The sequence below is a fragment of the Belonocnema kinseyi genome, chromosome 1, assembly GCF_010883055.1.
Source record: "Belonocnema kinseyi isolate 2016_QV_RU_SX_M_011 chromosome 1, B_treatae_v1, whole genome shotgun sequence".
NCBI classification, from domain to species: Eukaryota; Metazoa; Arthropoda; class Insecta; order Hymenoptera; family Cynipidae; genus Belonocnema; species Belonocnema kinseyi.
In genome coordinates, this window is record NC_046657.1 from 104,395,976 (window position 1) to 104,412,310 (window position 16,335).

Here is a 16,335-nt window from a genome sequence, read left to right on the forward strand (position 1 = left end):
AATTTTCAACTAAAAACGATCAACTTTAACAAAAAATAAAATATTTAAATTTACAGTTGAAAAAATTAATTTCCAACGTGAAAAAATTCAATTAAATAATTAAATACAACAATATTAGGATACTTATACAAATGATAAATTATTTTTAATAAACTTTATATTGCAATTTAAAAAAATAAGCACGCTCTTGAACAAAATCCCCGACTTTAACAGGTTGTCCAGCGTCTTGTCCAGGTTTTCCAGGACAAGAAGTCTAGTTTTTCCAGGTATTCTTTTTTACATGAATTAATGATATAACCGTTTGTTACAGATGAGCTTTGAGATCTTTGTAAAATCTGTAAAATCGTTGAAATAATTGTGACGTTCTTTGAAATCTTTTGAAATTGTTATAAATTCTTTGATTCATTTGTGAAACCTTTATTCAATCTCTGTTTATGAAATCTTTTGTGTTCGTTTTAAATAATTAAAGTCTTCTTAAATTTCTTTTAACTTTTAAAACCCGTTATCATTAAAATCGTTTCATACATTTGAAATCTTTGTGAAAACTTTCGTATTCTTTTGTACTTATTAAAGTATTTATAATCTGTGTAAAATCTTTTGAAATTTTGGAGATCTGGTTTACTATACTCTTTTTAAAATGTTTGGAAACATTCGAAATCTTTGTCAAATCTTTGAAACCTGGGATGCACGCCTTTTTGAAATTCTTGTATCCTTTTGAAATCTTCATGAAGTTATTATGAGATCTTTGAAATATTTGTCAATTCTTTCTGAAATCATTAAAATATTTATAATCTGACCAAAATCTTTTGAAATCTTTGAAATCTGGTGTATACTCCTTTTTCAAATCTTTGAAATCCTTTCAATTTTTATTAAATGTTCGAAACCGTTGAATTTTTTTGTGAAATCTTCTGAAATGGTGCGAAATGGTTTGAAACCTTTTGAATTCATTAAAAATCTTGAAAATATTTTTTAATCATTGAAATCTGGTGTACTATACCATTTTTCAACTTTTTGAAATCCTTCAAATCTTTTGAAAGTTTTAGAAGGTTTGTGAAATTATTGTGAAATATTTGAAATCTGGTATACACGCTTTTTTTAAATCTTTGAAATTCGTGCAATCTTTATAAAAAGTTCAAAATCCTGTTAAGTATTTTAAAATCTTTGACACATTTGGAAATTTTTATTAATGTTTAGTAATCTGGTGTACAAGCATAAACCTCATTCTAATTCTGAAACTTAATTGACATTCAAATTTTCCACTAATATTTTATAATTTATAAGTAAATATCACAAAAAATATATATTTTAATATTCTATATTAGATGACAAGAATTTAAAAACTGATAAAATTATTGACAATAATAAAGTCTGTTCATTTCAATATCTAAAATAATTGGTAAAGTCTACAAAAAATGCCTAGATATCACTTTATTGATTCTCTAATGAGTAAAAGATCAATTATATTTTGATAAATAACCAACTTTTCAGCAGCAATATTTAGCATAAACGAAAATTTGCTTTCATAATAGAATAAAACATTTAGATTAGTTTTCGTTTTCTAATAGAATAACTGTTTTCAGGGTCGCCGTTTTAATCTAAGAAAAAAATTCCCGGTCATTTTCCGGTTCGCAAACATTTTTCACAGTCAATGAAATTTAAAAAATCGAACTCTAACGCCAACATTTTTTTCATTTGAAGTAATAATAACTGCAATGCAAATTAAAACACTCAAAGTGCAAATCTTGAATTTTAAACTTTAGAAACTGAAGTTTAATAGTTTTTTCTTTCAAAAATTTTGTCTTCAAATTTGTAATAATTCACACGTATAAAATGGAAGGTAATAACACTTTTCAACTAAACAATTTTTAATTAAATGCAGGTAAACTGTCAAATTAAAAATTTTAAGCTCTTATAAATTTAGATTCAGTTCTAAAAATGTAAATCCAGGTTACCATTTTCAATGCTATAAATTAAAGTACAGTACAAGTCCGATAACTTTCCAACTTCGGGGCTGTAGGGGCGGAAAATTCCAGGAATTGCGTACTTATCGGATGCCCCCTCTATTAGTACGGTATTAGGTGCGCGCATGCGTAAATCTTGGGCGGAAATCATGAGCAAAATAGCACACGTAGTGGGAGAACCACAATTAGTGTGCGTGCCGTACGTGTGATGACGTTTTAAGGGGAGTGTACACTTATCGGGCGGCAAGTTATCGGACTTCTACTCTATCAATCAATGCTTTTAAAAAATTTTGAAATGACGTCATTTTAGGCAATTTTAAGCTAGAAACATTAAAAATTACACGATTCAAATATTTAAAGAAAATGACTCTTCTTAAATAAAAATTTAAATTATTTTTATTTTAAATAGTTTAAGACATCTTAAAATGCTTCAAAATTTTATTTCAAAATCTTGAAATATTTACATGTTGTTTAACATCTTTTCAAAATTTAAATTATGTTTTCAATTTTTTTTTTAGAACTTCTTAACATCTTTTAAAATGATTCGAAATTTTCCAAACACTTTTACAAATTTCTTTTTCATTATCCTGTAAAATAAAAAAATTATCCATAAAATCCTCCACATTATTTTTTATAATTTTGTAAATCTTTCTAAACTTTCTTAAACATTTTTTTAAAATTAATTTTTCAAAAGACAAAATCATTTACAATTTTCCTATGAATTTTGTTTATTCTTTTTTATAAAAATATCTGCCAAAATCCGTATTTGGTTTCAAATTAGACTGAGGACTATTTGCATCGAAATTTTAGTACGAATAGCCGGATTTTGTCGGTACACCTAAAGACTTCGTTTAAATTATTAAAAATTTTTTTAATAGAACAATTAAAATTGTTACGTTCAAAGCTTGTTTTTTTGCTTAATTTCTAATAGTTAAATTATAATTACTTATTTTTAATGCACAGTCAGAAATTTATAAATATAAGGTAATTCTCCTGTTTGTTAATTACAAAATTTAAAACGGTATGGTTTAAAAATGAAGTATTTTTGACTGAAATAATATTTGAGATTTAATGAAAGTCTTGGATGAGTATATTATTTTTAACGTTAAAATCTGAAAATTCTAAAATTGTGAACTAATTGCAAAACGTCTTGAAAAATCGATTATTATTCGCATTTTTAATTTTAAAGTACAATATTAAATTTGAAATATATATATATATACACGAAATTTTCAAAATTTTTTAATTCTATAAATTGAAATGTACGCTTAAAAATTAAAAATCAGAATAGGAAAATCTTTAACTAATTATTTAAAAACCGGTTGAAATCTAAGTTAGATAGATTTTTTTTCTAAAAATGTGTAAAATTCCTGGTAAAAGAATTAATTACCGGTCATTTTTCGGTCTCATAAAATTCCCGGTTCCCGATCTAGCGATCACGCTATGTTTTAAAAGAAAAAAAGAAAATTATTCAAGATTTGGAAACAATTCCCTGACATTTCCCGGTTTTCCAGGAAGAATTGACAACCTGAAATATCACTAAAAGTCTTTGTAATTTTCCATCACACTATCGACCCTATTATTAAATAAAAAAAGGGGATTGAGGAAAGAAAAAAAATAAGCAGATATTCATTTTCTAAAAACTTGTATTCGTTTTATTAATTAATAAACGTGTTCGTGTGCGTGTGTCGTGTGGTGGCGTACTATTTTACAAGAGCCTGTGAGTAACCGGAAGTAGCCGGTTGAGGCTTCATAAGTCGAGATAAATCAAATAACAAAATTAACTAAACGCGAAAAATCACGCGTTCGCCCAAACGTCAAGTCCAAATACCACAGACGGAAACAATCTCCATTTTTCAATTATAAATATTTCTCGATAAAATATTTCCATTTCTGAAGCAAAATAGTGAACAAAGGAAATGTCATTATTTTAAAAAATCTAGTTATTTAAAATATTAAATAATTTTCTACTAACAAGACTGAACATTTAAAATTATTTCTCATGTTTTCGAATCTGTAGTCATTTGTCCAAAACGTCCCTCACCATTTTATCTGCAGAATTACTCAAATTTGAGATTGGTAATTATTGACCAAATTTGAATAATTTTTCACAAAAAATGCCTCATCTCAACATCATTAATACAGTAAATAACCATTTATATCACACAAATTTTTTAACAATATACAAAATGTTCCCTATATACAAGTTTAAATTACATCATCCACCCACTCTCTTCGTCATCGCAGAGATCGACGCTTTTTTCATTCAAAATTTAAAATTAAATTTAATAAAATCGCATCTGCCAACAAAATTGAAATCGAAAATTCAGGCTTAGAAGATCTCTGCTCTTTTTCGTTACAATAAGCTGACTCTTGTCTTTCCTTTTATTTATTTATATATTTTTTAATTAAGTTCAAGACAAAAGGGGCCTGAAATTGAGTTGCAATGGCCCCCAACTTTTTTTCTACCAATGACTAAACTTGATTTTAAAAATCGACTTTTTCCAATTTAAAGAATGGCACTGTTGTCATTTGGCGAAAAGATGGCGCTGACTCGAATTTCTGACCTCCTCAAATGTGACCTTGAAAAAAATTGTACCTGCTTTTCAGCCATTTTATCGGATTTATTTACACAGGCATTTTTTTAAAACTTTGTGGGGAATGCTGCTTCTTTCATTAAAATGGAGAGAAAAAATCCGACCTCATCTAAGATGCAATTTTCTTCAATGCCACGTTACATATAGAGTATTTGAGGAAAAAATTTGTTACTAATGAACGGAACGAGTAAACGAGAAACGATCGATTGTATGATACAGTTTACATTCAATTTTTTTGTTAATTGAGCTTCGAAATGCCCAGGCCACTACCGTATTTCAATTAAAACGTCTATTTTTTCTTCCTTGATTTTTGCGTCAATTTATTTAATATGCTAATAATTTTAAGTTGTGTTTTTTTTTGTTTGAATTTACCCAACAAAAAAACGGCACTGGCCTTGAGCGTGGTAGATATATCATGACTTTTTTAAGATTATACATTTATATTACATTTATTGTGGATGCTCGAAACCCTGTCTTGAAAATCTTTCCCTTTTTTGCTGAATTTAAATTACTCGTCCCTTACAGTAATTTCCTCCCTGAAATTTTTTTCTAATAGAAAATCCATTTTCAGTGAAATTTTTTTGTTTTTATCTTTATTCTAATTCTTGTCCAGCTTGAAGGATTTTTCATAATTGTATTGCTCGGCCAAAAATCAGGGGAATAAGAAGGAAACAAAAAATGGCGAAATTAAGGAGCGACAATTTCTTCGTTTATGAGTTTCAGGTAGGGTGAAAAATAAATGAGAACGAACCGCGATGTATAGATTTTACGGTGAAAAAGGGACCGTTAATGGTAGCTTGACGCGGAAACAAGGGACGCTTAACGAACTTAGTCGTCCCAGCCGCTCGACGAAGCGAAAGGCCCGATAATTTTGAAAGAAAAATAATTTTCTAAGAGTCGATTTGAGCTACCGTATCACCACGACGTTTTGTTTTCTTTCCGTTTTTTATCCTTCTTCCTCCCTCATTTTAAATTGCTGTACTCGTTAGCCACAGAAAAGACAAATATCAGAACATCATTCTTTTTCTTCTTTTTTTTTATTATCAAAGAAATAAAATTTGGAAACTGTTTAACTTTAGAAGTCTATTAGGCATGAGCATTCGAAAATTTGATAATCAAATTCCTTTCTACAGTTGAGCAATAGTTTACATCGAAAAAGATTGAAGACTTCCTGGAAAGATTTAAAATATTGAATATAGAAATTTCAACAAAAACTCGAAGCATCAGATCGTAATCATCGAATCCAGGTAGATCACATTAGGTTTTTTATCCTTTAAATATAATTCAATTTAAAAAAAAGTCTTCAATCAACAAAATTTTTCAAATTATACAAATCATCAAATCCGATAGATCACAAGTTCAGCCTTATCTGATTGTGAGCAAGCACGATCAGGATATTAAATTTTTTAATTACATCAACAGGGAGCGGACTAGAGTCACTTTGAAGAGGCCTAGTGACGCGCGTCTGGGCGCTAGCGACGCACATTGATGCGCGTCGCATTTATGAAGGGCCGACGGCAGCTACCTTCACAGACTGTAATCCGCTCTCTATACATCAGCAAGACCACAATTATCAATTAATTTTACAATCATCACCAAGTTCCTCATTTGGAGAATCACACTCTCGTGAGGGTCAATTCGTACAGGCAATCAGGAGCATCTTTCAATTCATGAATGGCAAGAACTTCGTAAGCAATGCAAAGATTTCGCTTTCTCGGAGAATCCTTCATTATCGCGTCAATGCGCGAGTCTCTACCTCCAAACAGGTTCGAACCTGATTTACCACTCCCCCCCAGAACCTCTATTGGGCACACCACTTTCTCCGAAATTTGATGCACTCTCTGCCGACAGGTACAAGACAATTGAAGATCGTCCTGCGCGTGAACCAGCACACGATTTTCGACCAGTCGATGCATCATCGATTGAGAGCATCAATCTTTTCGCGGTCGCGGATATCGATTGTTTTTCGATTGCAGGTATTGATTATTCTCAATTCAAGTCAATCGATGATTCGCGACAACTGGCGATTTATCTCTCGAATTCTCAATTCGCGTATGATACAATCGACTTTTTTCTCGATAAGAATCGATTTTTTTTTGTTTTCTCGCGATCACTAAAACTGCCGATCGTCCATGTCGAAAATCACTCAGTCACAGGAATCGGGCGGCCACGACCAATCCTGATAGGCTGACGGGTGTTGCTGAGAGTGGCCTGGCATTCCGGTAGGAATTAGGCCCACCTGATGGGGATGGTGGTGATGGTGGTAGTGCTGATGACCCGGCGGAGGCGGCGAATAGGGATCCGCTCCTACGCCGACGTCCACAAGGTCGACCTGCGGCTGTAGCGCCGCGACGACAGGCGTCGGCTGAGGAGACGGCTGCACCTTTTTCGGGCGACCGACCGGGTTGCCCCCTCATTCGCGACTCCTTCTCGGTCGTCCCACCTTGCCTTTCCGCACGGGGGCGCCACCGTTGCCTGCTGCTGCTCCAACCACCAGGGTCGACGATTTCACTAATTTTTGCCAGTCTTCCTCGCATACTGGGGCGCCAGATACTAAATAATACCTGGAAGCAGAACAAAAAAATGGTTTCATTATATTTTCTTTTTCGTTGTGAATGGTAACGAGTTGGGTAATTATATGTTTTTTGTTAAGAGGCCGTCTATAAGCTGCGTTACAACATAGCGGGGGGGGGGGGGGGGGCAAACGGCGTGTAAAAACGGAACGTGGATAAGGTTTAAAACGTTTGCTAATAAGAAATTTCAACAAATTTTCGTTTCGTCTCGTTTCTTCGCTCAAATGCGAACTGAATTAACAGAACCCAATAAGAAAATCCAATTATATTTGGACAAAAGTTTTTTTAACTCGTTTAGTTAAAGCACACAAAAGAGATTAATTCTCAACTAAAAGAATTATGAATCTTCAAACACAAAAAAAAGTTTTTAACCAAGCAGTTCAACTTCCAATCAAGTTAATTGAATATGTAACGAAAGGAAGATTAATTCTCGGCGAAAAATGTAATAGTGTATATTTCAAACAAAAAAAGACAAATATTCAACAAAAAAAACTTGAATCCTCAACCAACAGAGATGATTAATTTTTAATCAAGCAGTTGAATTTTCAATTAAAATTATGAATTCTCTATATAAAAAAATTATTTAAAAAATTATTCAATCCTTAACCAAAAAGATTTTTAATTTTAAAAAGGTGCTTTTTAACCATGAAATACAAATATGCAACAAAATAGTTAAATCCATATCCAAAAAAAATTATTAATTTTCAATGAAGTTTTATTTTTAACAAAAAGATATGAAATTTCTACAAAAAAGAAAAGAAATTTCCAATCAAATTAATTAATTTTTAATTTTAAAAAACGGAATTTGCAATCAAATTAATTTCTAATAAAAAAAATTTATTTTCAGCCAAGAAAATAAATTTTCTGCCAAAAATGCGAATTAAAAAAAATACATGAATTTGCAACTAAAAATTTTTTTACATAGTTGAATCCTCTATCAAAACAGATTATTAAGTTAAAAAAGGGGCATTTTTAAACATAAAATATTACCTTTTTCCAGTAGATAGATAATTTTTCAACAAAAAAGTGTATTTTTTAACTACAGAGTTGAATTTTTAACCAAAAAATAATTATTTTCTGCCAAGCGAGATAGATTTTTATAAAAAAGTTGAATTTTCAAGTTAAAAATTAGATTGTTTTTTTAAACTATTGAATATTAATCCCAAAAAGATGAATTTTCAACCAAAGAAGTTGAATTTTTTACCAAATAGTTCGCACAAAACTACAGTTTTTTAACTCAAATACGAACTAAATTAATGGAACACAAAAAGAAAATCCAACTACTCTTTGACAAAATTTTTTTTTTAAGTCTACTATTACATTTCTATTCAGGCATTTATCTTGTTTAGTTAAAAATTGTATTACTTGGCTAAAAAGTTAATTATTTTGTTGAAAATGCCAATGTTATGATGAAAATTAGTTTCATTTTCTGTTGAAAATTTAAGTATTTTATGGTACGTACCTTATTTTTTTCATTGATAATTAAATTTATTAATTGAGAATGTGAGCATTCCATTTTTTGTTGAAAATTGGCCTTTTCTTGTTTTCATTTCCACTGTTTGGTGGGGAATGCATTTATTTTGTTGAAAATTCGGCTAGTTAGTAGAAAATTTTTTTTAAAAAAGCAACTGATTGGTTGAAAATTGATATGTCTTTTTTGTAGAAAATACGTCTTTTATGCTAAAAAATTCAAAAAATTGGTACAGTATTTCTTTGAAAAACCGTCTTTTCTAGTAGGAACTTAAGTTTCTTGGTAAAAAATGCATCCCCTTAGTTTAACAATGCATCTTTTTCGTTTAAGAATGCAAACGCTTAGTTGAAGATTAAGTCTTGGTTATGGATTCAAATGTTCTTTTTTAAATTTATTCTTTTTTTTTAAATTAAATTGTTTTTTATTTGAAATAGAAATATTTTGTATTTCAAATATCAACTATTATATGCTTCGTTGAGAATTAATTTCTTATTGTTGAAAAATTGACTACTTGGTTTCAAGTTAAACTACTTTGTAAAAAATACATTTTTTTGGTTTAAGATTCATTATTTTAGTTTAAAATTCAACTATTTATTTATGAATTAACTTTTTTGTGGAAAATTAATATTTGTAGGTAGAAAAGTCCTTTTTTTGTTGAAAATTCGTCTTTTTGGCTTGAAACTTCCACAATTTAGTAGAAAATAAAACTATTTGCTTGAAAATGAACGTATGTTGAAAATTCATATTTTTGGTTGAAGATTCAACTTATCGGTTGAAAGTTAAACTGCTTTGTTTAAAATTAATTTTTTTTAATATTCACCTCTTGGTTAAAAAATAATTCTTTTTTTCATAAAAAATTAATTTTATATCTGGAAATTCAACAATTTGTTAGAAAATTCATGTATTCAAAAGTAAACAATTTTCCAAGTTTATCTTGTTAATAACTTTATTGAAAATTCATCTATTTGGTTGAGGATTCAAATACAAGAATGTTTTTCTTTTTCCGTTGAATTCGACTGTTTGTAAGTTCGTTTTCTTTTGTCGAAAAGTATTTTTTTTAACCGAGAATATAACTATTCTATTTTTTGTGAAAAACTCATCTTTATGACTAAAAAATTCGTCTATTTGTTTAAAAAATTAAACTGTTTTGTTACATTCATCTTTTTTTTCAAAAATTCAATTGTTCTGTTCAAAAAGTCTTGATTATTTGGTAACATAGTTTATGGAAGGAATGATTCGATATATTTTTTCAGTTTTAAAATTGAATATTTTAAATAATCTTACCTAGCTCCTGGATTAAGCTGCGCGCCACATTTGCTACACTGGAAACACTTCATATGAAAGACAGATCCCCCTGTTCTCGTTACGAAATCCGAGGGTGGTATCGTCTGACCACATCCCGCACAAGAACCAGAACTGCCAAATAACCTGAAACATAAAAGAAAACAATTGTAAAAAAAAGATCCTACTAAGTTCAAACATGTTTCAAATAATATATCCTTTGTCAATCTCTGTTCTGATGGTAAGACTTTTATTCGGAGACCTACTTTACCGACTGAAGATCCAACTTACACAATCTAAAGTGAATTCAATAAAAAAAAAAACTGAAAATAAAGCAACTTTAAAATGGAAAGTTATAATACTAAAAAGTGATAATAAAATTTGAAAGGTGGTAAATTCCATTTGAAAAAAATAATATCTTCTTTTTCATAGCGACAGTAAAGGGGGATGAACCCGTTAAGCCGAGGCGAACGATTGCGAGGCAGGCATGTCCTGATATCCATCATCTCAATGAAGGCGACCAATCGAAACATCGGTGACGCGAGATGACATTCTCTGTCTCGTTCGGGCTTTAAGAGGCGATAAATACGATGCGTTTCCAATTAAATCTCACGTCAAGCAAACACTTACTAAGTAAATAAGCTCTGCTTTAAATTTTTTATTCTTCAATTAATTTTTCTCTTTTTCCAGTTTCAGACTCTAAAGTCTAAACAAGCACATCGATATAATCAGGTGTTGTAAATGGAACTTTTAATTGGCACTTCGGTCAAATAATTCTATACCGAGACTTTTCTATCATATCAAAAAGTAAATAAAAAGATTCCAGATGCGAACAAAAAATTCAAAAGAAATAAGCAGAATCTGTAATTAATATAAGATTATCAACCTGAAACTTGAATAACTAATTAAGGCGGACTATAAAAATGGTTTGATTACAGGTTGTGATAAAATAAACTCTAAAAGTAAATTTAAAAAACTTTAAGAGTACTTCGATTAAGTAATTGGTAGAATAAAAGAGTTTTACTTAAATTCTGCTTGGCCGATTATTTATCGACTTAATTAACGAGCCACATCTAAATATTTGTTTATCGGCTCGTAATCGCAGATTTACTCAATTACTTTTTCCACTGCGCAGAGCGAAAAGTCGCGTCGTTTCAAAGAAAGAGAGAGCGAGGAAGGTACTCGAATTTTATAGCAGCCATAACAGTCTTATAGGACGAATAAATCCTTACACCATCACAGCTATAAATGCCCATGCCGGGCCGAATGAACAATCTATGTCGATTTAAATGCGGATACTGCTATAATGATGCTTCAATGTATCCGCAAGACGCAACAACCTCTTTAAAATATTTTTCTTAATTCAAGAAATTCTGAATTATAACTTTTAAGATTTCTTAAATAATTCTTTATCTTCATTCTAGCATTCTAGCCTCAAACAAAAGAAATGATTAATTTTCAACCAGGCAGTTGCATTTTTAACAAAAAATATGATATTTCTACCAAGAGATACAGTCTTAATATAATAAATGAATTTTTAAACAAAAACATGAATTTTCAACCAAGAAGATAGATCTTCTACCCAAAAATACAATTTTTCAACAAAATGTGTGTATTTTCAAACAAATAGTTGAATTTTCAATGAAAATGATGAATTCTCTGAGTAAAAAAATAAGTTCAAAAATAGTTGAATCCTCAACCAAAAAGGATTATTAATTTTAAAAAGACGAATTTTAACCGTCAAATACAAATATCCAACAAAATGTTTAAATCCTAAAATAAAAAATGTTATTAATTTTCAACCAGGAAGTGGTATTTTTAACCAAAAAATATATAATTTCTACGAAAAAAATGATTTTGCAATCAATTTATTCAAATTTTAACCAAAAAAATTAATTTTCAACCAAGAAAATAAATTTGGTACAAAAAAAAAAGAATTTTCAACTAAAATTATGAATAGGTAATAAAAAAAATTAGTTAAAAAAATTGTTAATCATCTATTAAAACATATTATTAAGTTAAAAAAGGCGCATTTTAAACCATAAAATATTACATTTTACCAGTTAGTAGATGAACTTTCAACAAAGAAGTGCATTTTTAACTAAAGAGTTTAATTATTAACCAAAAAAAATTCTTTTTTACCTAGAAAAATAAATTTTCATTCAAAAGGTTGAGTTGTCAAATTAAAAAGTCGAATGTTTTTTAAAAATATATAATTTAAACGAAAAAGATGAATTTTCAACAAAAAAAAAAGGTGAATTTTGAACCAAATAGTTAATTTTCGAAGCCCAAAAAACCATTTTTTTAGAAGAAAGCTGAATTTTCAACAAAAAAAAGTTCATTTTCAGCCAAAAAAGATTACTTTTATACTAAAGATGATGAATTTTTCTATTAAAAATGACAACGTTTTAGCAAAATAATTACAATTTCAACCAAATTATACAATTTTTACCCAAAAATGACTAATGTGAACCAAAAATATAATATGTATTAGACTTTTCAACCAAAATAATTAACTTTCGAACAAAACTAAATTCATATTCTTCTTGCGTTTTATTAATTCAGTTCGTATTTCCGAAAAAAAAATCAGAAAAAAGGAGAAGAGGGGAAATTATGAAGCCTGATATTGATTAGCATTTTCATGCCACAGATTAATACAGATTTCGAACAAAGAATTATTCAATTTTATTTTTTTATAGATGTTAAAATTAGACGGATTACAGTGACTAAAGTGGACTTTTTCTTTAAAAAGTGACTATAATCACTTTTTTTAAGGAAGTGACTAAAATGTGATATGAAAAAAAGTGACTAAACGTTATTTAAGTGACTGTGTGGCAGCCCTTTCTCAGGATTTGCGAAGAGATTATGTATTTGGTTCTTAAAACACTTCACCGATTCAAACTCTACCCGCAAGAAATAATACTCTTTCAAAAGAAACATTTTTTTAATTAGACGAATTTCAAATTAGAAATCTTTAAAAAAATGTTCTCAGGATTTCCGAAAGGATTTTACATCCATAACTAAGGAAAATATTATGAGAATCTAAAAATTGTACAAAAGAAAGAGAGATTTGGGAAAGAGGTCTATTTATACATATAATAGAGATGTATGTTGACAAAGGTGCTTGTGTGTACATATATATGTTTATAATATGTGTGTTGGGTACACGTAGATCTACGTTAATGGCAGTCAATGTTTGCAAAGCGGCGGCGTGGTTGCCGCGGCATATACCAACGGCTCGTAAAGCTCGATGTTTATGCACCAATTAGCTATCTACGATATACATGAGTCATGCACACATTCTCAAATATTCACCGACAATACATGAAAGGTATAAACATTTAAATACATACATTTATATTAAATTTTACGCGTATAACCCATTTTTCCGTACGGAAATTATTTGTATTTTCCTCAATGAGGCTGTTTCTAAAAACAGAGAAAATTCTAAAATAGCAGCGATATTTCTTTTCGTTTCTCACTGCAATGAAAGAATCTAAAAAAGAGCAAGAAACCAACTAACGAGTCGATAGTCGCCACCACCGGATGCATTTCTGTCATTCCTACTTCCGTTTTCGCAGCTGTCGCTCAATCCCAATTTACCCACCTTAATATGTTTTATACACTAAATATTTCCTCAATCATTATTATATTCAACTGGTTTAGAAATCATACTTTTAGTATGTTTATTTAAATTAAAACTTTTATTTACTATCTGCCATCAACTCTTAGACCTAATAGTCATATTCTCAAATTGAAATAATTAATTATAAAATAAATGATATAATTAGAGGGTCACAAAATACAAACATTAATTACTTATCTTCATTAAACTTGAGGCACTTCTCGTAAATTACGAGTATAACCGTAATGGGAAAGTTCAAGAAAGTTCAGCATAATTGCTTTCTAAGATGGCTGATTGGATTATGCGAGAGACATTACACGTCCCGTAAACAATATTCTGACGACGAAAAATGGCTCCCTCTATCCATTAGAGTCTCGAGATAGATCCTATTCCGAAAAGTCAATTAACTTGATATGCTAATGAGACACATCATTTAAATCTTCTTAGCCCTGCTAGCTCTTATTTTTTGCGTTTCAGCGAAACCATGAGAAGGCAAATCTGAGCAAGTGCCAGGGGCACTTGTGGAAGCCAGATTTTTATTAATTAATTCAAATTAGTGAGCAAGGGCGAAACAATGACGAAACATTATTGTTCTTCGTTAAAAGAGAGCACGGATCAGCTGTTGGGGCTCCAAACAAGTTTTAGCACACCAAACAACTGTTGATGCACCAAACGATTTGGATGCATCAAACAACTTCTAGCGTACAAGACAACTTTGGAGAAACCGAACAGATTTGTGGAGCATCACCCAACTTGTGCCGCACCTACGGTACGCGACTGATGGCAATCGCACTCCGCACTTGGTCTTTATTTCTTCCGCATTCGGGCACAGACCTTTTAAAATCAAAGGTGAACGGACCGACAACTGTAATTTTGTGATTTTGAACTCTCTTTTGTTAAAGCTCTTTTGGCTTTAACGAACACATTCTCATCACGTATCTCGTGCTTCGCACTAGATTTTGTTCCACATGCCAACTTTCCTACATTATACACAACACTTTTATATCAATTATAATACATTTTTTATGTAACTCTGCCTGGGATTACTTATTAACAAAATTGCAAAATACAAAGCAAATTGTATTTATCATGATTATTTTTGTATTTGTTTCTTATTTTGCTTTAAATTGTATTCTAAGCTGCCCTGAAACATGTATCATTTCAATAAATGTATATCATTAAAATTCATAATATGCATAAAAATTGAATCATACTACTTCTTATTTCCTTGTTTTTATAATTTTTTATTTTTAATGTTGTTTTTTACGATTAAATAAAAACTACTGCGCATCTGCATAGGGTCTAATACAGGAACCTATATAGGGTCCTATATATAGGAGCCTATGTCCTCTTTCGTCTAGTCTGTGCTTTTTCCAAAAATTTAATTTTTTTATTTTTAATCTTATTATTTACGAAAAAAAAATCTACTCGTCCTATCGAAAAATGATTGATAATAAAATGATAGATCTTTTTAGGCGAACAACTTTTATCTGTTAATTTTAGTGTATACCTTGTGTCGCTTTTTCAAAAAAATTTAACATTTTTATTTTGAATGTTATTTTTTAAGACTGAAGAAAAAACTACGTGTCCTATAAAAAATAATAGCTCTTTATTAGATGAACAAGTTTTGTCTCATTTTTTTCGTATCTTGCATAGTTTAACCAAAAAATTGAATTTGTGGATTTTTTATTTTTTTTGTAGGATCAAATTTGGAATGTTCAACTTTTCAACCAAATTAAAAAAGCTGTTATCATAATCCTGTAGGGCCTTCAAAAAGCAAAGTTTTTCTTCTTTTGACTTTCTTTCATATCATGTGTTGTTTGGCTTAAAATGTTCATTTTAGTTGTTTTTTTTTTTTTTATTTTGAAAATGCCCTAACTCTGATGATTTTCTATTTATAGAAAAAAGTCATAGGGATAAATTGTTTGAGTTTTTGAGTACTATGAACAACCGTACATAGAATTTTTAAATCATGAAAAAATGTGGTTTCAAAATTTTTTGGTACGATCAAATTTGGAATTTTCAACTTTTCGACCAAATAAAAAAAATTGTTATCATGATCTTGTAGGGATTTCGAAAAGCAACGTTTTTCTTCTCTTGACTTTTTTTCGTATTATGCCTTGTTTGGCTTAAAATGTTAATTTTAATTTTTGTTTTTATTTTGAAAATGATCTAACTCTGGTAATTTTTTATTTTTCAAAAAAAGTCATTAGGATAAATTGTTCAACTTTTTGAATACTATAAATAACTGTACAGAGAATTTTGGAATTTTCAAAAAAGTGGTCTAAGAAATATTCAAAATGTGCCCACTTTTTGAATTTTCATCCAAAATGGCTGGCTAACGAACTTGACCTTTAGTTTAGGCCACTAAACGAGTGTATCAAAGGGTAATCTTATAGATTAATTTATTTCGAAAGTTATCGTGTTCACAGACAGACATGCAGACAGACATACAGACACATTCCTAAAAACCTGTTTTTCGGTTTCAGAGGGTCTCAAAACGTGGACATTTGACAAAAACTGGGGGGGGGGGGGGCACGTTTTACACAAATCTAATATCTTCTCTGATGAGAATGCAAAATTTGAATTAAGTATTCTCCTGTGCCGATAGACCTGAGTTTTTTCCCTAATCCAAGTTGACCAGTTCAATTTCCCAATCCCGGATGTCTTAATCAGCAGAAATCAACGAAACAAGAGAACGCCTTTCCCAGAAAAAAAACACCTATAAGAAAAGTGAATTCTGATCAAGCGAAGGACACCGAGTGAAATGAATTGTTGAGAAGGGGAGGCAAGGGAAGAGAGAAATTCCAATTAGTCGGCCTGGACT

At 30.1% G+C, this 16,335-nt stretch overlaps 1 protein-coding gene across 1 annotated transcript in view; it reads right to left on the reverse strand.

The window, feature by feature from the left end:
• Positions 1 to 3,589: 3,589 nt before the first annotated feature.
• LOC117172192 (LIM/homeobox protein Lhx9-like) overlaps positions 3,590 to 16,335 on the reverse strand; it is a 147,336-nt gene continuing 134,590 nt past the window's right edge. The window contains exons 4-5 of the mRNA XM_033360037.1: positions 9,887 to 10,030; positions 3,590 to 7,122 (exon numbers count right to left, since the gene is read on the reverse strand). Coding sequence (XP_033215928.1) covers positions 6,972 to 7,122; positions 9,887 to 10,030 — 295 coding nt within the window. The 3' untranslated portion in view covers positions 3,590 to 6,971. The remainder of the gene's footprint in view (positions 7,123 to 9,886; positions 10,031 to 16,335) is intronic.